Source organism: Mizuhopecten yessoensis, unplaced genomic scaffold, assembly GCF_002113885.1.
Source record: "Mizuhopecten yessoensis strain PY_sf001 unplaced genomic scaffold, ASM211388v2 scaffold935, whole genome shotgun sequence".
Taxonomy (NCBI): Eukaryota; Metazoa; Mollusca; class Bivalvia; order Pectinida; family Pectinidae; genus Mizuhopecten; species Mizuhopecten yessoensis.
This window is the reverse complement of record NW_018403795.1, coordinates 31,060-57,972: the sequence shown is the minus strand read 5'-3', so window position 1 is coordinate 57,972 and position 26,913 is coordinate 31,060. Positions and strand designations below refer to the sequence as shown.

At 40.5% G+C, this 26,913-nt stretch overlaps 1 protein-coding gene across 1 annotated transcript in view; it reads left to right on the top strand.

The window, feature by feature from the left end:
• Positions 1 to 21,731: 21,731 nt before the first annotated feature.
• LOC110455684 overlaps positions 21,732 to 26,913 on the top strand; it is a gene marked incomplete at its 3' end in the record, with an annotated part of 32,068 nt that continues 26,886 nt past the window's right edge. The window contains exons 1-3 of the mRNA XM_021505964.1: positions 21,732 to 21,963; positions 24,397 to 24,563; positions 26,229 to 26,569. Coding sequence (XP_021361639.1) covers positions 21,770 to 21,963; positions 24,397 to 24,563; positions 26,229 to 26,569 — 702 coding nt within the window. The remainder of the gene's footprint in view (positions 21,964 to 24,396; positions 24,564 to 26,228; positions 26,570 to 26,913) is intronic.

Sequence of the window (26,913 nt, the reverse complement as noted above, 5' to 3'; positions counted from 1 at the left end):
TGACTCTCTTCTTCCCTCCTTGGTCGTGTCAGACGACGAATTTGGCCAAGAGGACTGCAGTTCTCTCGTCTCAAGCTTCGGTCCTTCTCCCGCAGGATTAGGCTTCGGGTCAGCAGACGGTTCTCTTGCCTGGCAAGGTCTCGATCTGCCTCGACCAGATCTACCTGTGGGGGTCGTCTTTCTGATTTCCTTCCAGAGTGGAAGGAAATTACTGAAGACGCATGGGCCTTGTCTGTGATCAAGGAGGGGTTAGACATTCCGCTAGTGCGGGATCCGCCCTTAGCGTCGGAGCCAATCTTTTTTCCTCCACCGGGGGATCCGGAAAAGGCTCTGGCGCTCCAGGAGGAAGTAAGGACCATGCTTACCAAGGGCGCGGTCGAGGAGGTTCCTATGTCGGGATGCACTCCCGGGTTCTACTCCAGAATGTATCTGGTTCGGACGAAGTCCGGGGCGTGGCGTCCCATCATAGATCTAAGTGCCTTCAACAAGCACGTAGATTCTCCTCACTTCAAGATGGTGCAGGTCACCCGGTTGGTTCTGAAACTCTTACTCAGGGTCGGGTTCATTCCTTCCAAAGAAAAGTCGGAGGTTTCCCCATCTCAGGATTTTGTTTTTCTGGGAAATCGTTTCAATACGGTTCAGGGCATCGCCCTTCCACCGATGGAGAAGTTCGAGAAGGCCAAGGCTTTTGCTCTGACCTTCATCGGCCGGTCTCAAGTCCAGTTACGTTGGTTTCTCAGTTTTCTGGGATATCTCAACGCCCTGGCCGATGTGGTCCCCTTTGGGAAACTTCACATCAGGCCTCTCCAGATGTTTCTCCTTGCCAACTGGGTCCCTTCTTCAAGGGATTGGGAAGCCTTGCTTCCTCTGAAACAGTCAGTCAAGGAGTAAGCACGCTGGTGGACTCATCAGGACAATGTTCTCCGAGGGGTTCCTTTGTCCAAGCCGGTTCCCACTATGACCTGTACACGGATGCATCCATGACAGGGTCGGGAGCTTATCTCGACGGGCGTTGCCAGTCGGGGGAGTGGTCTGGGGAACAGCTCTCGGAGCACAGCAATGTGCTCGAGATGAGGGCTGTTCTGTTGGATCTGCAGTCTTTTCGGGAGATCCTGCATTCCAAGGTGGTTTGTGTGGCTACGGACAACACTACGGTTGTCGCGTATCTGGAGAGACAGAGGGAAACCAGGTATCACACCCTGTGTGCCCTCGCTATCTGCATTCTTCTTCTTTGTCAGGAAATGCAGTTGACAATTTGTGTCAAGCATCTACCAGGCAGGTTGATTGTTCTGGCGGATACTCTTTCCAGGCGCCGCCAGCCGGTTTTGACAAAGTGGCAACTGAATCCCTCGATTTCGAGGGAATTTGTCAGGTGTGGGACAGGCCTCACATAGACCTGTTCGCCACCTCACTGAACAATCAGTTGCCAACGTTTGTCTCTCTGGTTCCAGATCCAAGGGCTTGGGCCGTGGACGCTCTGTCTCTGGATTGGGAGGGAATGAATGCATATGCATTCCCTCCCTTCAACCTGGTGGGCAGGGTGCTGCAGAAGTTTCGGGAGCATCAGTGTTCTCTCCTCCTGATAGCTCCCCTGTGGCCGAGGTAGCCTTGGTTTCCGGAGCTTTTGTCGCTTCTGGTGGAAGAGCTCCTGGCTCTTCCTCTCAGAGCGAACCTCCTTCGCCAGCCTCGGTCCAGGACGATGCATTCTCATCCGGAGATCCTCCACCTTCACGCGTGGAAGCTATCTCAGGAGGCCTCGCTCAGGCAGGCTTTTCTAGAGACGTGTCAGATCGCATCGCTCGATCAATTAGGTCTTCCTCATCTGCCGTCTACCAGTCACGATGGAAGAGTTACTGTGATTGGTGTGTCGGCAGGAAGGTTGATCCGATCAAGGCTACTGTCCAGGTGATTGCGGACTTCCTTCTTTGGCTGTTTAGGGACCGCAATCTTGCCCCTGGCACTATCGCTGGTTATCGCACGGCCATTGCTAGTGTTCTCTCTGTTCATGGTAGGTCGGAGGTAGGCTCGTCCTCCTCTCTTTCTGCCTTGATTAGGGGGTTTGGGTTGGACAGGCCTAGGGTCCGGCAGTTGGCTCCGCAGTGGAATTTGCCACTGGTGCTCGAATCGCTGATGCGGGCACCTTATGAGCCTTTAGCGTCTGCCTCCTTGAAGTTTGTTACTTACAAGGTGGTATTCCTTGTTGCCCTGGCCTCAGGTCGAAGGAGGAGTGAGATTCATGCCTTGTCTTCTCACCCCTCTTGCCTCCGATGGTCCAGGAATTACTCTGCCGTTACCCTTCTCACTGATCCTGCCTTTATGGCTAAGAATCAGGTTCCTGGCTTCTCGCCCGATCCGATTAAGATTCCGTCTTTGACTGCCTTCGTTGGAGCTGAGGAACGGGATAGGTTGCTCTGTCCCTGTCGGGCGCTTAGGTTTTACCTCGATAAAACCAGGGGGGGGCGAGGTCCTCGATCTCGTCTGTTTTTGCCCATTAAGCAGGGTCAACAGGATATCTCTTCTCAGTCAGTGTCTAGATGGATCTGTCAGGTCATCAAGTACGGTTACGACCACTCGGATGATCAGGTTCGGGCGTTGTATAAGGTGAAAACTCATGAGATCAGGGCCCTTGCTGCGTCAGGGGCCCTCCTCAATGGGTCCCCCTTTCAGGAGGTCATGTCCGCGGCTTTCTGGCGCGGACAGACTACCTTCACGGATTTTTATCTCCGGTCCTTGGCTTCTCATTCTGATGGATTGTATTCCCTTGGACCGGTGGTGGTTGCACAGTCTGTGGCTGTTCATACAGTAATTCAGTGATTTTAAATAGTATGCTATCAGGCAGCACGGTGGTACACCTGCTCGTTTCACGGGGAGGTTTTTCCATTTTTTAATTACTTTCGGGGCTTTATTAGGGGGTTCCTTGAACCTTTTCCCTACCTTGAGCATGTCTCGAGTTTGTTCCGTCAGCCTGGTCTGCCTGGATTCGAAGCCTCCACTACGGTAAGACGAATTCGCATACTAAAGTTATGGTAATTATTACTGAAATGAAATTGAGGTTTTTGAAGTAAAACTAATTTTCATGATGTAATACTTCCCATAACTTTATGGAGTCCCACCCTGTATTCCTCCCCTTGCCCCCTCCCACCGGCTGCCTTTAGGCTCCATAAAAGGGGGTTTGAGGAAGGGAGATCGAGATATGGGTTACGTCACGGTAGGGAGGTAGGGATATTTGAATCTTTTGTTTTTGGGCTACAAAGATGGGTGTAGGTATTGTATATGCATACTAAAGTTATGATAAGTATTACATCATGAAAATTGGTTTTACTTCAAAAACCTCAAATTCGTATTTTGCCCGGGGCTCAACTCTCCCCTTCCTGGTTACTATTTCCCCATTGTAGTGACGTGTATCTGTTCTGCGCGTGAGCGTTACTCTTATTTCGACATTAGGTACGTAAATCGATATTGATATGAATTAACTATTGTTTTATATTATTAGTGTCATGACTAGAAACTCTTAGTTGTGTATTACAAGGGATTTTAAGGCGTATATTTATATATTTAGGGGTACTTTTTGCGTTGTTATCCATAAACCTCAAGCGACGAGGTGTAACCAAGTCCCCAAGCCCGCACCACGTCGCTTCCTTTCTACTGAGACTGCCTAGGGGTGAATGTGCTGATTTGCCAGTAGGAAGCTCAAGATGGGGTAAGAGTCGATTTTGAAATGTATTTGGATCCTTTTTGATACGCAATATATGTTATTTATTTAGAAGGACAACCCAACACTATTATGTTGTTGTATGTCGGGGTTTTTAGTTGTACTTTTCGGATTTATAACTACATGTGCGGCTTTTGTATGCAGACATTAGGCAGTGATGTGTATTATTATTACTGGTAGGTATTCAATTGAATTTTTATCGAACCTAATGATTGAGTTTATTGTATTTACGATTACTGTGAAAAGATACAATACAGTGTGGATATTTTCATTTTTCGACGTTTCAGTCATTTTAGATGTTGATTGGAGCTTTGTAGCCTTATGGAATACAAGACAGCGTCTTGTAAAGCGGCGCTACCTTGTAAAACAGGTGAGTACGAACATGAAATGTTTTGAATACTTAGATAGAAATAAAAGCATGATATTAAGTGTGTGGATTTGTTATTTCGTCTATATTTAAAGCTGTTGTTCAGTTATATTGTCCGTTACGAGTTTACACTGATGTTCACGTATCACTGAGCAATGTCTACATCTTAAGCTGATACGGGATGTGTCGTTGCTCAGTGTGGTTTATAAACACCTTTACAGATAACCTTAAACAAAAAGAGTTTTGATATTTACCAATTAAAATGTTGTTGTTTTAAATTAATGTTAACAACTCTGTATTGTATTTTGTCTACTTTTGTCCACCTGTGTCCACTTGTGTCCACTATTTGTCCATATTTGTCCATATTTGTCCACTAGTTGTACATATTTGTCCACTTTTGTCAACTATTTGTCCACCTTTGTCCACTATTTGTCCAAATTTGTCCACATTTTTTCACCTTTGACCACTATTTGTCCACTATTTGTCCCATATTTGTCCACTTTTTGTCCATATTTGCCCACTATTTGTCCATATTTGTCCACTATTTTTCCACATTTGTCCACTATTTGTCCACATTGGTCCAAAAAGGAAGAAATAAAAACAGATAATATTAGCAGTATATGATTTTGTTTGTCTTAATTGGAAAACCGATTTTCAGGTAACTCTGAGCGAAGTCTACATCTTTAGCTGATACGGGATGTGTCGTTGCTCAGTGTAGTGTATACACACCTTTAAAGAAAAACCAGTAACAAAAAGAGATTTTGGTATTTACCAATTAAAAGTCTTTGCTTAATAATAACAGTACTTTAATTCTATGATACGTTACTCTTCCGTCGCGAAACATGTAAAATACTATACTTAAGTTATCTAGTTCATTGTTAACAGTTGATAACATAGTGTTCCAATGAGGGTTTGCACGCACTGTCTTACGAAAACGCCAATTCCTGTAACATTTAATCAAGTAGCTCTACATGTTAGTTCAATGTTAAAACTTCTTCAACACACTGGATATTTGGTAGTATTCCCAGAATGTCGTGAATATTCCATGTTTGCTAGGTATGACATTGTCGCTGCTGTGACTTCCGTAAAAATTTCTGATGTCTACACATACGTAGGGTCTGCTTACCGAAACATAGATATCGTCACCAAGGTGACTAAACAAGTTTATCTCTTTTCCACTAGTGAATTTGTCTATGACCTCGCGTATGTTTCCGTCAGCTGTTTTCATTAGCAACATAGTAGCAGGGGAAAGGTTGATTGCCGTAAAAAAAAAATCAGAGTAAGGGTACGCGGTATAAGGAACAGTTTCACAAAACAGTCTTTTCCCAACCTGTACACTGGTAAGGATTCACAAAGTGTGGGTAAACCCCGTCGCTTAGGCGTAGAGCCACTGCTGGTATTTTGTTTTGCACTTGGTTATTGCAGATTATCATCTTCCTCAGTATCAATGATAGTTATAGCTGTGGGGTTGTCCTCACTTTCAAGTTGACACTCAGGAATCAAAGGTTGTGTTTCATTTGCGTCACTGTGTACTAGCTGAGGTTCGTGTTGTGGCAATCCCTATTCAGCTGTCTGCGCTAGTTCTTCTTTGGTAGCACGGAACTGTAGGAGATAATTCACAGTTGGTGTAGAGGTCAAAAATGTCTCAGTATTCCTGAAATACATATAAAATTATAGGTTATGAAATGGTACGTAAAAAGTATTAATACAAGAATGATGTGATTTATTTTACCAAATTATACATATAGCTTATTATGTTAGCAGTACTTACCCCTTGTGTTTTAAGTTGACGTGACGCTGTAGTGATTTCCTACTGGAATAAGATTTAGTACACTCGTTACTGTTGTCCATGTTGGAACACTATGCAGGGTCAACGAAAAACTAAGATATGCGGGTCATACCGTTATATAGACTATCTTTTGTTGCTCAAACGTGATTACATTTAGATGCTCAAATCTGATTGGTCAAGGTTATTTTCGTTGCTCCAATCTGATTGGTCTATTGTATTTAGTTGCTCAAATCTGATTGGTCTATTGTTTTCATTCCTCAAATCCTATTGGTCACTGTATTACGTTGGTGTATTTAACTGAAATCTGATATGCAGATGTGTAGTTGTACTTTTTTACTCAAGTGCAAATCTAAATATTCAGGATTTGATATGTAATGAGATATACTCTTATGGAAGCATGATCCGGTAAGTCAATACCTTTTCCTAGTACCTGTTTACAATCTTTTATACACATAAGTGCACTAAGGAACCGTATGTCTGGGGAGGAATGTTTTACTAGTGGTTCTGATCTTATTTGTAAGTAAATAGTCCAACTGTACGTTAAAGGGTCTCCACTGTGGCATATTTCGTTTTCTGAACTTTATCTTTGGTGCCGGAAGTACGAAACCTACGCATGATACTAGTAATACAACCCATGTTTCTCTGTTTTCACATTTTTTGGTTAGGCAGAATAGAGAGAACGAAATAATTACTAACACCACTATTATTTGTCCTACATAAATAACTACGGATCTGTCGCATCTGTCTAAGTTGCTAATTCTACTTCCATGGTATTTCGTAATAAGTGCGTAGGACATTTCATGTAAATTATTTCAGCATTACCAAACTTCGTGTTTGTATTTTATTTATACTGTTTTTTTTATGTTACGTTCACAGAGACACATCTGGATATGAGGGGGACGACAAAAACAGTAGCATAGGTGATTTCGCTTTAGGGATGTTCACCCCTTGGTCCCCACAACTCCCTGTACCGAACGTACTGGAACCCTTTACACAGATGGATACCTACCCTTTCCCTGAGATGTCCGTTTTGTCTTCCATTACATTTCAAAAGGAGCCCGTTACACAGAGGGAAACCTACGCTACCCCAGAGATGTCCGTATCGTCTCCCATAACATTACAACAGGAGCTCGTGTAGTCACACGTTACACTGCAACGCTATTTTGATAACTCTCCAGAGATGCCCATTACCCAGACAATGCACTACACTTCTCCAGAAATACCTGTTCCAGCGGCACAATTACCATTGTTAGCCTTATAAGTGGAAATACCAAACGAGGCTGCTGAATCTCCATAAAACACTTCAGACGACGACACAATACTGTTGGATTCTGATGCGGGCTCGTTTGAAAGCGTAAGTATACTTTTTTAAGTATACTTACTGAATATTACAATATAATGTATAATAAATATAAATATAGATATAATAATGAAAAAGGTAAAAGTATGGCAGTTGAAAAGGGACCTTTTACAGCCCGCCCTCGTGTTGTAGATAATATGGTTATAATGACATTTGTTTTAACTTTCAACCCTCGTAATTTCAACATATTTGCAGTATTCCAGAACAGATGTGAAGATTTGAAACGAGGTAGCGAACGTATGAAAAAAGTCTTTGATCGTTGTGCTTTAATAAACAGCAAAAGACAACCAAAAAATCTTAAACGTATTCTAACTAGATCAAGGTTTGAAAGTAATCATCTTAATGCAATTGTATCAAAATGTAATACACCTCGCTGTGGTACTTGTAACCTAATTATAGAAGGAACTGATGTTAAGTTCAAAAATGGTGTAAGCTTCGAGGTTAAAAAACATATGAATTGTAAGTCTAGTAATGTAATTTACGCATTGATTTGTAACAATTGTTCTGAATTTTATATCGGTCAAACGGGCGGTGAGCTACGAACAAGGATGACTGTACATAGACAGCAAATACGAACAGACAGCATAAGATTTTAACCAGTTAATAAACACATACATACAAATGTACTTGCGCTGATGACAAATTTAAAATATTTCCTATTGGTCAAATGAACAACGCAGACGTAATCAAACGTGAGGCTAAGGAAGCTGAATTCATCAGACTTCTTAGACCCCGCTTGAACAGTACTGTTTGACAAATATTTTATAATGTTCTAACTTCATGTAACGTTTAAGGTAGAGAGTACATTGTACCTCTGTATTAGAAAGGATGTGAATACACGAGTTTCGATCAGCGTGTTTTCTCATTTTCATTTTTGTCTATTGAAGAGTTGTGTTTGTAAAGTAGTTACATCATAAGTGTGTCGGATCATTAATGTGATGGTCCTCAGTTCGCCCCTCACAGGGAGTGTTTNTTTTTTTTTTTTTTTTTTTTTTTTTTTTTTTTTTTTTTTAAATAATAGAATCACTAGTATATCTAAATCCTTAACAAATAAGGAATCGCGAATCTTAAAGTCCGTTCTGTACGATGTTAAGAAAAAAAGATCGCATAGTATCGTAGTTTCGTATTGTGTTACTATATATAGCTTTTTGCTTTAACTATATATATACCACCCGTACGATACAAAAAGCGCTCGCTGCGCTCGCTATTCACCCCACCGACTACTGTCACCCTCCTGTTCCAATACAATTCCATCGACTATTGTCACCCTCCTGTTACAATAAAATTCCATCGACTATTGTCACCCTCCTGTCACACTGATATCAACCCCATCGACTAATGTCACCCTCCTGTCACACTGATATCAACCCCATCGACTACTGTCACCCTACTGTCACACTGATATCAACCCTTCCTACTATTGTCACCCTCCTGTCACAACGATACTAATCCCATCAACAATCACAGACTACTGTCACCCTCCTGTCACACTGATATAAACCCCATCGACAATTGTCATCCTCCTGTCACACTGATATCAACCCCATCGACTAATGTCACCCTCCTGTCACACTGATATCAACCCCATCGACTACTGTCACCCTACTGTCACACTGATATCAACCCTTCCTACTATTGTCACCCTCCTGTCACAACGATACTAATCCCACCAACAATCACAGACTACTGTCACCCTCCTGTCACACTGATATAAACCCCATCGACTATTGTCACCCTACTGTCAAACTGATATCAACACCATCGACTAGTGTCACTCACTGTCACACTGATATCAACCCCATCGACTATTGTCACCCTACTGTCCCACTGATATCAACACCATCGACTAGTGTCACTCACTTTCACACTGATATCAACACCATCGACTAATGTCCCCCTCCTGTCACACTGATATCAACCCCATCGACTATCGTCACCCTACTGTCACACTGATATCAACACCATCGACTAGTGTCACTCACTGTCACACTGATATCAACACCATCGACTAATGTCACCCTCCTGTCACACTGATATCAACCTCATCGACTATTGTCACCCTCCTGTCACACTGCTATGAACCCATCGACTATTGTCACCCTCCTGTCACACTGTTATCTACACCTACCGACTATAGTCTCCCTCCTGTCACTAATATAATCTTCCCCAACCCTGAGGGTGTTACAGAGCAAATATCCAACCCGAGGGGTGAAGTTCGTGTAAACAAAAACACATGTGGGTTATGAATATCGTCATTCACTTTTGATGACGTCACAATTACCGATGACTCTATTTTAATGACGTCACAATTGAACACGGGCTAATCGGCACGAGGCTACCTCCCCCTAGGGTGTGACAAGCTGATCTTTCCTTGCTAAAACGGGAGACACACCTGTGAAGGGTGGGAGAATAATAGAATCTTCCCCTACCTTGAGGGTGTGGCAGAGAAATCTCCAACCCAAGGGGTGATGTTTTTTGGCTGTCTAACTCGAGGCTCTGCCGAGGGTTAGATAACCAAAACAATCACCCCGAGGGTTTGGGATTTTTCTGTTACACCCTCAAGGTAGGGGATGAATTATTTTCTCACATCCTATCATTTCAGTCACAGCACAACCGACAGTAGTCTGCCTTGTTTGGTATGCATTTCGTCATTCACTTTTGATGACGTCAAAATTACCGATGACTCATTATAATGACGTCACAATTGAAGGGGGGTGACAAGCTGATTTATTACCTGACTCTCGTATTTTTGACTGTTTTAATAAAAATTCTCTGGAAAAGACTGAAAACCCGTAAAATAATGTCGCATGCACTTACTGTTGCATGCGCGACAATCGTGCGCAAACAATTTCCCTGTCGGCGGCCCCACTCAAGCGTCTTTTTGATACAGATTTGTTTGTTGTCGTCTGGTGAAAATGACGAATAACGGCAGATTTGAGGATGTTTCTGAGCAAGATTTGTAATCGCTTATGGAAATTAGGGACTCTCTTAGTACAAAAAAAGTCATTAAGGGAGCTGTGAATATTTTGGATAAATGTTGTGCAGAGAAAGGTGTTTTGATCGACAGAAGCTGCAGTAATGAAGAATGTATCCTAACTCGCACAATTCAGGAAGTTTCTTAAATAGAGAGTCCCAGGTAATAAATCATTTGATTCATTGGTACTGGGGGAACAGTCAAATTATTAACCCTCGGTAGCAGGGAAGGCCTTGGGCAACAGTTTCCTAGGTCTTCCCTGCTACCTCGGGTCAATAATTTGATTGTTCCCCCAGTACCAATGAAACAATTGCATACTGTCCCGGCTAAAACAGGAGACACACCTGTGAAGGGTGGGAGAATAGTAGAATCTTCCCCTACCTTGAGGGTTGGACAGAGAAATCTCCAACCCGAGGGATGATGCTTTTTGGTTGTCTAACTCGAGGCTCTGCCGAGACACACCTGTGAAGGGTGGGAGAAAATGATATCAACCCCACCGACTTTTGTCATTCTCCTGTATATAAAACAGTTCTGACAGCTATTGTCACCTGCCAGCTTCATGGACCAATCCGACTCCTCTGTTACAAATGTCAACTCTACCGAATATTGCTTGTAACGATATGTTGAATTGTTTACTGTTGCGCAACCTTGTTGTATGTTTTACGTCCCCTTGAATGAATGTTTTCCGGGACTCCGTAGTGAGCCCCATTTAAATAAAAGATATCAGCTAGACTTCACGTGTCTGTGATTTCTCAATCTTGTCAAGAGTCATAATATGTTTACAAAGACAAAGTAAACATTACATTGCTAACCTCCTGTCGTAAATAAAACAGGAACACTAGCATAAAAGACTTCCTTAAGACAGGAGACATCATAACTGTGTTCACCTAAGACGTAACCAACGATTACTATCTGATGAAGGTACTGAAAATGATTGGAAACTCTTTCCAGAGTGGGTCGGAGGTGGTAGAAGGCCTATATTTTGACCTGGTGAACACATCGAAATACAAGCCTTTGCGGACCAAAGCATCCTCGATACTCCAGGGGTTACATTCACTTACGCTCTCTGAACCCCTGGAAAATGCCAAAGCAAATTTAAAGGCACGCGGTTAACAATTTGATCGGTTCAAGGTAGGAAAGAACCTGACCAATTGTTAGGCCGATACCTGGGCATTTGAAGATTACAAGGTTTTAAGTTTATTTGTTTCCTCAGATACATTACAATGTACAACATGAGGTGCAGAGGAGCGACACCCGCTACGAAGCCAGTCAATTTTACCGTTGCACGACCGAGCGATTCTTTTGATGTACATCAAAGTATCAAACTAGTCTTCTCGTCTCATCTACAAGGTGACGCACACTGAGCCTTCGATGTTGTCATGACATATTCCAGGGGCGCGGAGAGCGTAAGTGAGCCTAACCCCTGGGAACAGAGAGCGTAAGTGAGCCTAACCCCTGGATATCGAGGATTGGACAAAGTAGCCATTGTGTATGCTGTGTCAGCTGTATACATTTTGATTTATGAATTAAGGTTGAAATAAGAGAACTTTTAGACATTTTAGCCTGTGTGGAAAATGTGACGACCGAAATTTGTATGTGATTTTACAAATTGATTTATTGTAATTCGTGAACAGTGTGATAACTCTACAGGTACGAGTAACAACACCAATGCCTATGCATGACTAAATGACAAATGACATCACATCATAATACAATGTAATATAATCTTAGCGCGCTTTCATTCTCGGGCTCCAATCATACGGATTATTTTGTTATATGCATGCCATTTTACGTACTTAATCAATATGTGCTTTTTTAGAAATTGTGTTGCGAACGCAGCAATTTTGCAGGATTTCTCAGAAATCGTGTCGGATGAGAAATCGTGCTGTAACAGACCCCGCGCGCGCTAACATCCGGGCCAACTAGAGTGATTTATTTAAGTTGAAATAACTTGTTTCATAATTGTTGTAAAATAGATAAAGTTTACATTTACATCATTGCTCGTTGGGAAGCCTTTACAGTAGCTGGTCTTTGTTTCACCTGTCACCTCCTCGTCCTCACTAAACAAAACATTGGAAATTCATGGAAAGGAAATGCTAATCGGTTCGCGTCAAGTTCTACTATAAAGGCACTTTATTTCATACACGTTTGATTTAATTAATCACTTATAAATGCTCTCTCAATTTAACAAACTACAAACACGGAAAAAATACCGAATCCTGATTATCAATAAAAGCAGACGTATTAAGATCGTGGCAAAGTCACTGCACATGTTCCAACGCTGGTGTGTCTCGCACATCACCAACAGTCATTTATATACAACTGGTACTAGTATATGGGTAGACGGAAACTGGTGTAAATGATTGGGGGTAGGTTACTGTATGGTGTAAATGATTGGGGGTAGGTTACTGTATGGTGTAAATGATTGGGGGTAGGTTACTGTATGGTGTAGATGATAGGGAGTAGGTTACTGTATGGTGTAAATGATTGGGAGTAGGTTACTGTATGGTGTAAATGATTGGGGGTAGGTTCCTGTATGGTGTAGATGATAGGGAGTAGGGTACTGTATGGTGTAAATGTTTTTGGGTAGGTTACTGTATGATGTAAATGATTGGGGTAGGGTACTGTATGGTGTAAATAATTGGGGGCAGGGTACCGTATGGCGTAAATGATTGGGAATAAGTTACTGTATGGTGTAAATGTTTGGGGGTAGTTTACTGTATGGTGTAAATGTTTGGGGGTAGTTTACTGTATGGTGTACATGATTGGGGGTAGGTTAGTGTATGGTGTAAATGATGGGGGGGAGGTTACTGTATGGTGTGGATGATTGGGGGTAGGTTGCTGTATGGTGTAGATGATAGGGAGTAGGTTACTGTCTGGTGTAAATGATTGGGGGTATGTTACTGTATGGTGTACATTATTGGGGGTAGGTTACTGCATGGTGTAAATGATTGGGTGTAGGTTACTGTATGGTGGAAATGATTGGGGGTAGGTTAATGTATGGTGTAAATGATTGCGGTAGGTGGTGTAAATGATTGGAGGAAGGCTACTGTATGGTGTAAATGTTTGGGGGTAGTTTACTGTATGGTGTACATTATTGGGGGTAGGTTACTGCATGGTGTAAATGATTGGAGGTAGGCTACTGTATGGTGTAAATGATTTTGGGTAGGTTACTGTATGGTGTACATGATTGGGGGTAGGTTACTGTATGATGTAAATGATTGGGGTAGGTTACTGTATGGTGTACATGATTGGGGGTAGGTTACTGTATGGTGTAAATGATTGGGGGTAGGTCACTGTATGGTGTAAAGGATTGGGGAGTAGGTTACTGTATGGTGTAGATGATTGGGGGTAGGTTACTGCATGGTGTAGATGATTGGGGGTAGGTTACTCTAGGGTGTAAATGATTGGGGTCGGTTACTGTATGGTGTAAATAATTGGGGGTAGGTTTCTTTATGGTGTAAATGATTGGGGGCAGGTTACTGTATGGTGTAAATGTTTGGGGGTAGGTTTCTGTATGGTGTAAATGATTGGAGGTAGGCTACTGTATGGTGTAAATGATTGGGGGGAGGGTACTGTATGGTGTACATGATGGGGGGGGGGTACGTTACTGTATGGTGTAAATGAATGGGGGTAGGTTACTGTATGGCGTAAATGATTGGGGGAAGGTTACTGTATGGTGTAAATGTTTGGGGGTAGGTTTCTGTATGGTGTAAATGATTGGGGGAAGGTTACTGTATGGTGTAAATGTTTGGGGTAGGTTACTGTATGGTGTACGTGATGGGGGGGGGGGTAAGTTACGGTATGGTGTAAATGATTGGGGAGTAGGTTACTGTATGGTGTAACTGATTGGGGGGAGGTTACTGTATGGTGTAAATGTTTGGGGGTAGGTTTCTGTATGGTGTAAATGATTGGTGGTAGGTTACTGTATGGTGTAGATGATTGGGGGTAGGTCACTGTATGGTGTAAATGATTGGAGTAGGTTACTGTATGGTGTAGATGATTGGGGGCAGGTTACTGTATGGTGTAAATACTTGGGGTTAGGTTACTGTATGGTTTAAATGATTGCGGTAGGTTACTGTATGGTGGAAATGATTGGGGGTAGGTTACTGCATGGTGTAGATGAGTGGGGGTAGGTTACTCTAGGGTGTAAATGATTGGGGTAGGCTACTGTAAGGTGTAAATGGTTGGAGGTAGGTTACTGTATGGTGTACGTGATGGGGGGGGGGGTAAGTTACGGTATGGTGTAAATGATTGGGGGAGGTTACTGTATGGTGTACATGATGGGGGGGGGGGTAAGTTACGGTATGGTGTAAATGATTGGGGGCAGGTTACTGTATGGTGTAAATAATTGGGGGTAGGTTACTGTAGGGTGTAAATGATTTGGGGTAGGTTACTGTATGGTGTAAATAATTGGGGTTAGGTTACTGTATGGTTTAAATGATTGCGGTAGGTTACTGTATGGTGTACATGATGGGGGGGGGGGTAAGTTACTGTATGGTGTAAATGATTGGGGGTAGGTTACTGTATGGTGTAAATGATTGGGGGTAGGTTACTGTATGGTGTAAATGATTGGGGTAGGTTACTGTATGGTGTAAATGATTGGGGGTAGGTTACTGTATGGTGTAAATGATTGGGGGTAGGTTACTGTATGGTGTAAATGATTGGGGGTAGGTTACTGTATGGTGTAAATGATTGGGGGTAGGTTACTGTATGGTGTAAATGATTGGGGGTAGGTTACTGTATGGTGTAAATGATTGGGGGTAGGTTACTGTATGGTGTAAATGATTGGGGGTAGGTTACTGTATGGTGTAAATGATTGGGGGTAGGTTACTGTATGGTGTAAATGATTGGGGGTAGGTTACTGTATGGTGTAAATGATTGGGGGTAGGTTACTGTATGGTGTAAATGATTGGGGGTAGGTTACTGTATGGTGTAAATGATTGGGGGTAGGTTACTGTATGGTGTAAATGATTGGGGGTAGGTTACTGTATGGTGTAAATGATTGGGGGTAGGTTACTGTATGGTGTAAATGATTGGGGGTAGGTTACTGTATGGTGTAAATGATTGGGGGTAGGTTACTGTATGGTGTAAATGATTGGGGGTAGGTTACTGTATGGTGTAAATGATTGGGGGTAGGTTACTGTATGGTGTAAATGATTGGGGGTAGGTTACTGTATGGTGTAAATGATTGGGGGTAGGTTACTGTATGGTGTAAATGATTGGGGGTAGGTTACTGTATGGTGTAAATGATTGGGGGTAGGTTACTGTATGGTGTAAATGATTGGGGGTAGGTTACTGTATGGTGTAAATGATTGGGGGTAGGTTACTGTATGGTGTAAATGATTGGGGGTAGGTTACTGTATGGTGTAAATGATTGGGGGTAGGTTACTGTATGGTGTAAATGATTGGGGGTAGGTTACTGTATGGTGTAAATGATTGGGGGTAGGTTACTGTATGGTGTAAATGATTGGGGGTAGGTTACTGTATGGTGTAAATGATTGGGGGTAGGTTACTGTATGGTGTAAATGATTGCGGTAGGTTACTGTATGGTGTAAATAATTGGGGGTAGGTTACTGTATGGTGTAAATGATTGCGGTAGGTTACTGTATGGTGTACATGATTGGGGTAGGTTACTGTATGGTGTAAATGATTGGGGGTAGGTTACTGTATGGTGTAAATGATTGGGGGTAGGTTACTGTATGGTGTAAATGATTGGGGGTAGGTTACTGTATAGTGTTGCCTTTGGTTAAGGTACCTTATCTTCCTTGCATGAACTAACTCATAACAAGGTAAGGTTGTAAGTGTTACATGGGCATTTCGTTCTGTCCGCATTTTTCACGAATCCGGATAATTACATATCCTTCATGACAGCATTGTCGCTCTCGCTTTCAGTACAGTTAAGTATTGGGTAAATACTGTCTCTACCTCTACCATTCCTCCCAAAACGGGAATGAGGCTAAACGCGTTCGCGACTTCTGACTTCACATAGGATCACATCTGTAACGTAATAGAAAATGTAATCTGATATAACTGGTGCTGCAAATACCGCCCTAGATTTTCACTTCACCGACCCTGACCATCACTCTACCGACTAAGAACATATATCTACCGCCCCTGACCATCACTCTATCGACCAAGGCCATCACTCTACCGACCAAGGCCATCACCCTACCGACCAAGATCATCACTCTACCGATCAAGACCTTCACTATACCATCCCTCACCACCATTCTACCGCCCTAAACTATCGCCCTACTGCCCGAGACTATCACTCTACCGCCCAAAACATTTACTCTACCGCCAGAGTCTAGCATTCTACCGCACCAGATCATCACTCATCCGCCAAAGATCATCACTCTACCGTCATAGACTAGCATTCTACCGCTTGAGACATTCACTCTACCGTCCCAGGTCTTCACTTTACAGACCCTGACATTCACTCTACCGCCCGAGACTATAACTCTTCCCTCCGAGACTATAGCTCTTCGGCCCGATAATATAACTTTACCGCCCTAGAGTATCACTCTACCGCCCCAGACCTTCACTCTGCCGAACCTGAAGATCACTCTGCCTACCCTGACCAGCACTCTACCGCCCAAGACCATCACTCTACCGTCATAGACCATCACTCTACCGTCATAGACTATCACTCTACCGCTCGAGACATTCACTGTACAGTCTCAGGTCTTCACTCTACAGACGCTGACATTCACTCTCCCGCCCGAGACTATAACTCTTCCTCCCGATACTATAATTCTTCCACCCGATACTATACCTCTTCGGCCTGATACCTTCACTCTACCGCTCCAGATCTTCACTGTACCGCCCAAGACCATCACTCTACCTCCCAAGACTATCACTCTACCGCCCAAGAACAACACTTTACCGCCCCAGACTATCATTTTACCGCCCCAAACCAACACTCTAGCCCGCCCTAGACTATCATTCTACCGCCCCAGACCAACACTCTTCCGCCCAGACAATCATTCTACCGCCCATGACCAACACTTTGCCGCCCCAGACCAACACTCTACAGCCAAAGACTATCATTCTACCGACCCATACTATCACTCTACCGCCCAAAAACTTCAATCTACCGCCAGAAACTATCACTCTACCACCCAAAACCAACACTCTACCGACCCAGACCATCACTCTACGCCACTTTCCATCACTCTACCGCCCCTAATCATCTCTTCCTTTCGAGACCAACACTCTATCGCTCCAGACCAACACTTAACCGCCCGGAACTTCACTCTACCGCCCCAGATTTTCACTCTGCCGACACTGAACATCACTCTATCGCCCGAGACTATCACTTTACCGCCCCAAACCATCACTTTACCTTCCAAGATGAACACTCTACCACCCAGAACATCACTATACCGCCCCTTACCAACACTCTACCGCTCCAGACCATCACTCTACTGCATCTAAACAAGGTCAGAATAGGGTCACCATGCGCATAAATAACTGGATATAGCGGACACGTATCAAAATTACTAAATGATCAAGCCTTGTATAATATTATATACAAATCTCAGGTATTTTACGACATGTTTAGCCTTATACTCAGATAAACACAGTTCTCCAGCAAAACAAAATATAACATTACCAGATACGCATACCTGTATGTTCTCGATCAGTGTGTAATGAAAGAAATAGGGAGCTATATTGGATACAGATTATTTTGCAAGGGTCCTATCCTGTTTTGTTGCATATTTATAAGGGATATAGAGTGAAGTAAGGTGCGAGTATTCTGTGATATGATTTGGTGGGTACGGCGATCGACAATGTGGCCCCGGGCTTACATATTACCATGAAAGGTCAGACAACTTACATAAACATGCTTAGCTAGGTTCAGGCTAGAGGACTGTTGATGTTCAGCTTCAACAGTTGGTTCATTGAAGTGATCTTTTCGTAGTTCGAACTATATATAGTGAATGTCATCATTCGAACAAACAACACAACGCAATTAGTATTTGTTATATTTCAGCAGTGAAATAGTAGTGAGATTATATTATTTTAAAGCATCACGATAATAATAATAATAATAATAATAATAATAATAATAATAGATTTATTCACATCATGTTTAAAGTACACAAAGAGCACAAACATGGAAATTGAATGAAGACTGCAGAATTTGTGCAAGTGATATCATTTTAAGGGTTATTTCCCCTATTTTTGCACCAACAAATTTATTTAAAACTTACCATGTTCCCGAACAAACACCTCAAGCAATATCAGTAGATTTTATTACGTTATCAATAAACTTAAAGACATTATAAATCAAGTTTGGGACATTACAAACACGTTCGTGACATTACAAACAAGTTCGTGACATTACAAACAAGTACGTGACATAACAAACAAGTTCGTGACATTAAAAACAAATTCGTGACATTACAAACACGTTCGTGACATCACAAACAAGAACGTGACATTAAAAACAAATACGTGACATTGCAAACAAATTCGAAACATTACAAACAAGTTCGTGAAGTTACAAACACGTACATGACATTACAAACACGTTCATGACATTACAAACAACTTCGTAACATTACAAACAAGTTCGTGACATTACAAACAAGTTCGTGACATTACAAACACGTTCGTGACATCACAAATAAGTATGTGACATAATAAAAAGTGCGTGGCATTACAAACAAGTTAGTGACATTTCAAACAAGTACGTGACATTAAAAACAAATTCGTGACATTACAAACAAGTTCGTGACATTACAAACAAGTACGTGACATTACAAACAAATTCCTGACATTACAAACAAGTACGTGACATTACAAACAAATTCGTGACATTACAAACAAGTACGTGACATTACAAACAAGTACGTGACATAACAAACAAATTCGTAACATTATAAACAAGTTCGTGACATCACAAACAAGTTCGTGACATTACAAACAAGTTCGTGACATCACAAACAAGTTCGTGACATTACAAACAAAATCGTGACATAACAAACAAGTTCGTGACATCACAAACAAGAACGTGACATTACAAACAATTTCGTGACATTACAAACAAGTTTGTGACATTACAAACAAATTCGTGACATTACAAACAAGTTCGTGACATCACAAACAAGTTCGTGACATTACAAACAAGTTCGTGACATCACAAACAAGTTCGTGACATTACAAACAAGTTCGTGACATAACAAACACGTTCGTGACATCACAAACAAGTACGTGACAACACAAATAAGTACGTGACATTACAAACAAGTACGTGACATTACAAACAAGTTCGTGAAATAACAAACACGTACGTGACATTACAAACAAATTCGTGACATTACAAACGAGAACGTGACATTACAAACAAGTACGTGACATATCAAACAGGAACGTGACATAACAAACAAGTACGTGACATTACAAACAAATTCATAACATCACAAACAAGAACATGACATAACAACCAAGTTCGTGACATTACAAACAAATTCATGACATAACAAACAAGTTCGTGACATCACAAACAAGTACGTGACATTACAAACAATTTTGTGACATCACAAACAAGTTCGTGACATTACCAACAAATTCGGGACATTACAAACTAGTTCGTGACATCACAAAAAAGTACGTGACATTACAAACAAGTTCGTGAAATTACAAACACGTTCATGACATTACAAACAAGTTCGTGACATTACAAACACGTTCGTGACATCACAAACACGTACGTGGCATCATAAACAAGTATGTGACATAATAAAAAAAAAGTGCATGGCATTACAAACAAGTTCGTGACATTTCAAACAAGTACGTGACATTACAAACAAATTCGTGACATTACAAACAAGTTCGTGACATTACAAACAAGTACGTGACATTACAAACAAATTCGTGACATTACAAACAAGAACGTGACATTACATACAAGTACGTGACATAACAAACAGGAACGTGACATTACAAACAAGTACGTGACATTACAAACACATTCATGACATAACAAACAAGTTCGTGACATCACAAACAAGTACGTGATATTACAAACAATTTCGTGACATTACAAACAAGTTCGTGACATTACCAACAAATTCCGGACATTACAAACAAGTTTGTGACATTACAAACACGTTCGTGACATCACAAACAAGTACGTGACATAATAAATAAGTGTGTGGCATCACAAACAAGTATGTGACATAATAAAAAAGTGCGTGGCATTACAAACAAGTTCGTGACATTTCAAACAAGTACGTGACATTACAAACAAGTTCGTGACATTGCAAACAAATTAGTGACATTACAAACAAGTACGTGACATGACATCACAAACAAGAACGTGACATAACAAACAAGTTGGTGACATCACAAACAAGTACGTGATATTACAAACACATTCATGACATAACAAACAAGTACGTGACATAATAAATAAGTGTGTGGCATCACAAACAAGGATGTGACATAATAAAAAAGTGCGTGGCATTACGAACAAGTTCGTGACATTGCAAACAAATTAGTGACATTACAAACAAGTCCGTGACATTACAAACAAGAACATGACATTACAAACAAGTCCGTGACATTACAAACAAGTACGTGACATTACAAACAAATTCCAGACATTCCAAACAAGTACGTGACATTGCAAACAAATTCGTGACATTACAAACAAGAACGTGACATTACAAACAAGTACGTGACATTACAAACAAGTTCGTGACATCACAAACAAGTACGCGACATAATAAACAAGTGTGTGGCATTGACATTACAAACAAGAACGTGACATTTCAAACAAGTACGTGACATAACAAACAGGAACGTGGCATCACAAACAAGTATGTGACGACATTGAAAACAAATTCGTGACCTTGCAAACAAATTCGAAACATTACAAACAAGTTCGTGAAGTTACAAACACGTACATGAAATTACAAACACGTTCATGACAGTACAAACAACTTCGTAACATTACAAACAAGTTCGTGACATTACAAACACGTTCGTGACATCACAAACAAGTACGTGACATAATAAACAAGTGTGTGGCATTACAAACAAGTTCATGACATTTCAAACAAGTACGTGACATTACAAACAAGTACGTGACATAACAAACAGGAAATTGACATTTCAAATAAGTACGTGACATTGCAAACAAGTTCGTGGCATTACAATTAACATTGACATTTTTGCGCAAAATTGTGTTTTCTGTTAAATCAATAAAAAAAAAAAAAAGCTAACCAAAGGAGAATTTTAGTGTCGCCTCAACCAATTTTTTAAAAACTGATTACAAAGTGCGTCGACTCAAAAACACTTTGAAACAAACAAACCGCACTTATTAACACTTAATTATGATTATTACGAAGTGAAAAATTATTACTAATTGCGTTAATATTAAAACAAATGGGTCGCAACAGTAGAAATGAGGGTTTTTTTCTCGTGAAGCTGACAGTGCTCTACCACGTCTGCCAGGAAGTTGTATAAAAACCCGGATGAATACCACGTGTACTTTATATTCCACGTGTACTTAATGTCATTACTAAAACCTGTTTTATCCTCACTAGACCAACATGACGACCCGAGAAATGCTCAGACGATTTTGTGTGGTAATGACTTTATTCTACTGCGTCAATAGCCAAGCGTTTTCATCAGTAAGAAATCTTGAAATTATTTACAACGAGGAAGGCAAGTTGGTAGAAGCTTTAAGAGACTTTGTGACTGTGTCGTTGACAGAAGGACACCCTATAAGTGACTCCATCACAAGGTAAGCACACTATTTGTATGAGATAAACAACAAGTGCAACTATCATCATTGGATACAAAACCTAGATCGGTGTATTTAATGGAAAATTGAGCCGGAATATTTAACATTAGGCATATTTTGTAGGACAACACGTGTTTCTTTTAACCAACGTGGTACTGATAACCACTACCTGTTACTGTTGAATCACGAGTTGGGCTCTGCCCGGGGCTCAGTTATATCGGGTCTACCATACCGATACATTATCTACAAAAAAGACTGATGTTTCCACGTCACTTGTACAGAAACTAAATGTAAGAGAATGACTTGGCACTGGTATATATCTTAAGGTTCAACAAGCACCATGAAAAAGGCTATAGTCACCCTAAAGGCCAACCCCATGAAAGGATATATCCAAAGTCCCCAAATGAAAACCGGAACTTATCTTTGTAATTTATATTTATATTGAACTTGTGCATAAGCTATTAAAATTTTCCATAGCGAGGTTAACATAGTCAAAAATAAGACATTAAGGCTGGTGTGTTCATAAAATTAGTTCACCGGACTTACACACTGCATGACTGGATATATAGTTGAGGAACAGGACGAACAGTAACTGGATATATAGTGAAGCAACATGATTAGTAGTGACTAGATATATAGTGGAGCAACAGGATTTGGAGTGACAATATATATAGTGGAGCAATATGATTAGTTGTGACTAGATATATAGTGGAGCAACATGATTAGTTGTGACTAGATATATAGTGGAGCAACATGATTAGTTGTGAGTAGATATATAGTGGAGCAACATGATTAGTAGTGATTAGATATATAGTGGAGCAACATGATTAGTAGTGATTAGATATAAAGTGAAGCAACATGATTAGTAGTGATTAGATATATAGTGGAGCAACATGATTAGTAGTGATTAGATATAAAGGGAAGCAACATGATTAGTAGTGATTAGATATACAGTGGAGCAACATGATTAGTTGTGACTAGAAATATAGAGGAGCAACATGATTAGTTTGGAGTAGATATATAGTGGAGCAACATGATTAGTAGTGATTAGATATACAGTGGAGCAACATGATTAGTAGTGATTAGATATAAAGTGAGGCAACATGATTAGTAGTGATTAGATATAAAGTGGAGCAACATGATTAGTAGTGATTAGATAAATAGTGGAGCAACATGATTAGTTGTGAGTAGATATATAGTGGAGCAGCATGATTAGTAGTGATTAGATATATAGTGAAGCAACATGATTAGCTGTGACTAGATATATAGTGGAGCAACATGATAAGTTGTGAGTAGATATATAGTGGAGCAACATGATTAGTAGTGATTAGATATACAGTGGAGCAACATGATTAGTTGTGACTAGATATATAGTGGAGCAACATGATTAGTTGTGATTAGATATATAGTGAAGCAACATGATTAGTTGTGACTAGATATATAGTGGAGCAACATGATTAGTTGGGAGTAGATATATAGTGGAGCAACATGATTAGTTTGGAGTAGATATATAGCGGAGCAACATGATTAGTAGTGACGAGATATATAGTGGAGCAACATGATTAGTTGTGACTAGATATATACCGGAGCAACATGATAAGTTGTGACTAGATATATAGCAGAGCAACATTATTAGTTGTGACTAGATATAAAGTGGAGAAACATGATTAGTTGTGAGTAGATATATAGTGGAGCAACATAATTAGTTGTGAGTAGATATATAGTGGAGCAACATGATTAGTAGTGATTAGATATATAGTGGAGCAACATGATTAGTAGTGACTGGTTATATAGTGAAGCAACATGATTAGTAGTGACTGGTTATATAGTGAAGCAACAGGATTAGTAGTGACTGGTTATATAGTGAAGCAACAGGATTAATCATATCATGGTTAACAATCTCAACTCTAATATCAGTTTAAACTTAATCCGGACTAAAACTTGATCACGATGAAATATGTATCACTATCAGCTGATCTGTGTTGTATTTACACAGGCTATTTACTCAAGAGCTGTAATATATGTGAGTTACAATGCTTAACCGACCTTTCAATTTCACATTCAGATAATTGTATTCATAGCTTCCCCGGAATTTTCCGAACTGGTTTGGCTTAATCGTGACTGAAGTCATGATATTCCAGAACCTGTTTTCAGCATCAGTTATTATCCTGGATAGACGATATGAAGACTACTCCACTGATGGTGTTTTACCGCTGTTACTTCAGTATTAACGGATGGACATAGGTTACTATTTTCTAAATAGGTACCTTTTGGCCTTCTGCTATATGTTGAGCAGGAATATGTAATGCAGAATTATAATCTCTCCGGAGTAACTGTTCCCGGCTTTTTTGAGCCTCGTTTTCTTTATGCTCCTCAGTTCATGTTGCTGTCATTTTATATCAAGTTGAAGGAACTAACTGAATTTCTTTTTAGTTTTTTGAAGACTGTGGACGAAGCAAGATCTCGTGTATACGATGTGGAAAAGTGGATGGGTAACCCCATCAACGCTCTGCACTTCGTCATCCGGGTCATGACGGATTGGGAACAAGTAATAGCGTCCGTAACGTGTGATACGTGTCGGGATACAGGAGCTGCCAAAGGTATACCACATAATAATCTGTTAGTCAACAGTTCTAGTCTACCAGACACAAAACACCAGAGCCAATTAGTAAATCTACACAACATAACAATGTTCAAATAAACCAGCTACACAACATCCTGATCAATCAGTCATATATCAGTACTAGGCTCAAGTTAAACCTGGTAGCGATCCATAAAGTTGTGGCTAACACTATCGAATCATACAACATGTTAACACTAACAGTGGTATGTCTTTTGATCGACGGCTCAAAGTTACATACATGTGTGAGAGTGGCAATAGTTACATACATGTGTGAGAGTGACAATAGTTACATACATGTGTGAGAGTGACAATAGTTACATACGTGTGTGAGGGTGACAATAGTTACATACATGTGTGAGAGTGACAATAGTTACATACGTGTGTGAAAGTGACAATAGTTACATACATATGTGAGAGTGACAATAGTTACATACGTATGTGAGAGTGACAATAGTTACATACATGTGTGAGGATGACAATAGTAACATTCATGTGTGAGAGTGACAATAGTTACATACATGTGTGAGGGTGACAATAGTTACATACATGTGTGAGAGTGATAATAGTTACATACATGTGTGAGAGTGGCAATAGTTACATACATGTGTGAGGGTGACAATAGTTACATACATGTGTGAGAGTGACAATAGTTACATACATGTGTGAGAGTGACAATAGTTACATACATGTGTGAGGGTGACAATAGTTACATACATGTGTGAGAGTGACAATAGTTACATACATGTGTGAGAGTGACAATAGTTACATACATGTGTGAGAGTGACAATAGTTACATACATGTGTGAGAGTGACAATAGTTACATACATGTGTGAGAGTGACAATAGTTACATACATGTGTGAGAGTGACAATAGTTACATACATGTGTGAGAGTGACAATAGTTACATACATGTGTGAGAGTGACAATAGTTACATACATGTGTGAGAGTGACAATAGTTACATACATGTGTGAGAGTGACAATAGTTACATACATGTGTGAGAGTGACAATAGTTACATACATGTGTGAGAGTGACAATAGTTACATACATGTGTGAGAGTGACAATAGTTACATACATGTGTGAGAGTGACAATAGTTACATACATGTGTGAGAGTGACAATAGTTACATACATGTGTGAGAGTGACAATAGTTACATACATGTGTGAGAGTGACAATAGTTACATACATGTGTGAGAGTGACAATAGTTACATACATGTGTGAGAGTGACAATAGTTACATACATGTGTGAGAGTGACAATAGTTACATACATGTGTGAGAGTGACAATAGTTACATACATGTGTGAGAGTGACAATAGTTACATACATGTGTGAGAGTGACAATAGTTACATACATGTGTGAGAGTGACAATAGTTACATACGTGTGTGAGAGTGACAATAGTTACATACATGTGTGAGAGTGACAATAGTTACATACATGTGTGAGAGTGACAATAGTTACATACATGTGTGAGAGTGACAATAGTTACATACATGTGTGAGAGTGGCAATAGTTACATACGTGTGTAAGGGTGACAATAGTTACATACATGTGTGAGGGTGACAATAGTTACATTATACAGAACGAGTACATATTACCATGAACAATAGTTACACCTTTACTTCGTTATATTTCAGGTCTAATCCGAGTTTGGACTGCAGCAAAAAATATTAAAAATTATTGGCCGACCTTAATAGATAAACAGGAAATCTACAAGAGCATTTTGAGACTATGGAATTTATATGACCTTCAGCACACGGATATTCTGAACGGGAAAATAGGAAACTCACAGACAGACCCGCTGACATCCGGGGAAGTTATGGAAATGCTCCAACAGTCGAAACTCGCCAATCTGCACTACAACCGTGTTGTCTGGCTTCAATCGCTTGCGGACCGGCGTAGTAATACAAGTCTTAGCATAGACATGAGTGTTTCTGACCAGGAACTGGACTTTGATCTAGCAATGGCCTACGCAGATGTGAGGGAAACTTTATAATACCAAAACCTTCGTTTTGTTAGAGCAGGCGAAAATTCGGAAGTATCATAGATCAATAATGTATTTCCATAAGTTTATTCCGGTGTATATACCGTGTACATGTTATATTGCACAACCAGTGACGTATCTATGTCAAACGTTTTGATGATTAGAACATATAAGGTACTCTGATACGTACGTATTCTTCAGGTAAACCAGTTAACGTCACAGTACCCAAATCGGAACATTGTTTAGCGAAATATTCATGTATTTCATCGTACCGATCCCAGTAATTTTAGTTCATTTTACCTAAATAGATATCATTATCTTTTCATTTTGATAACAAG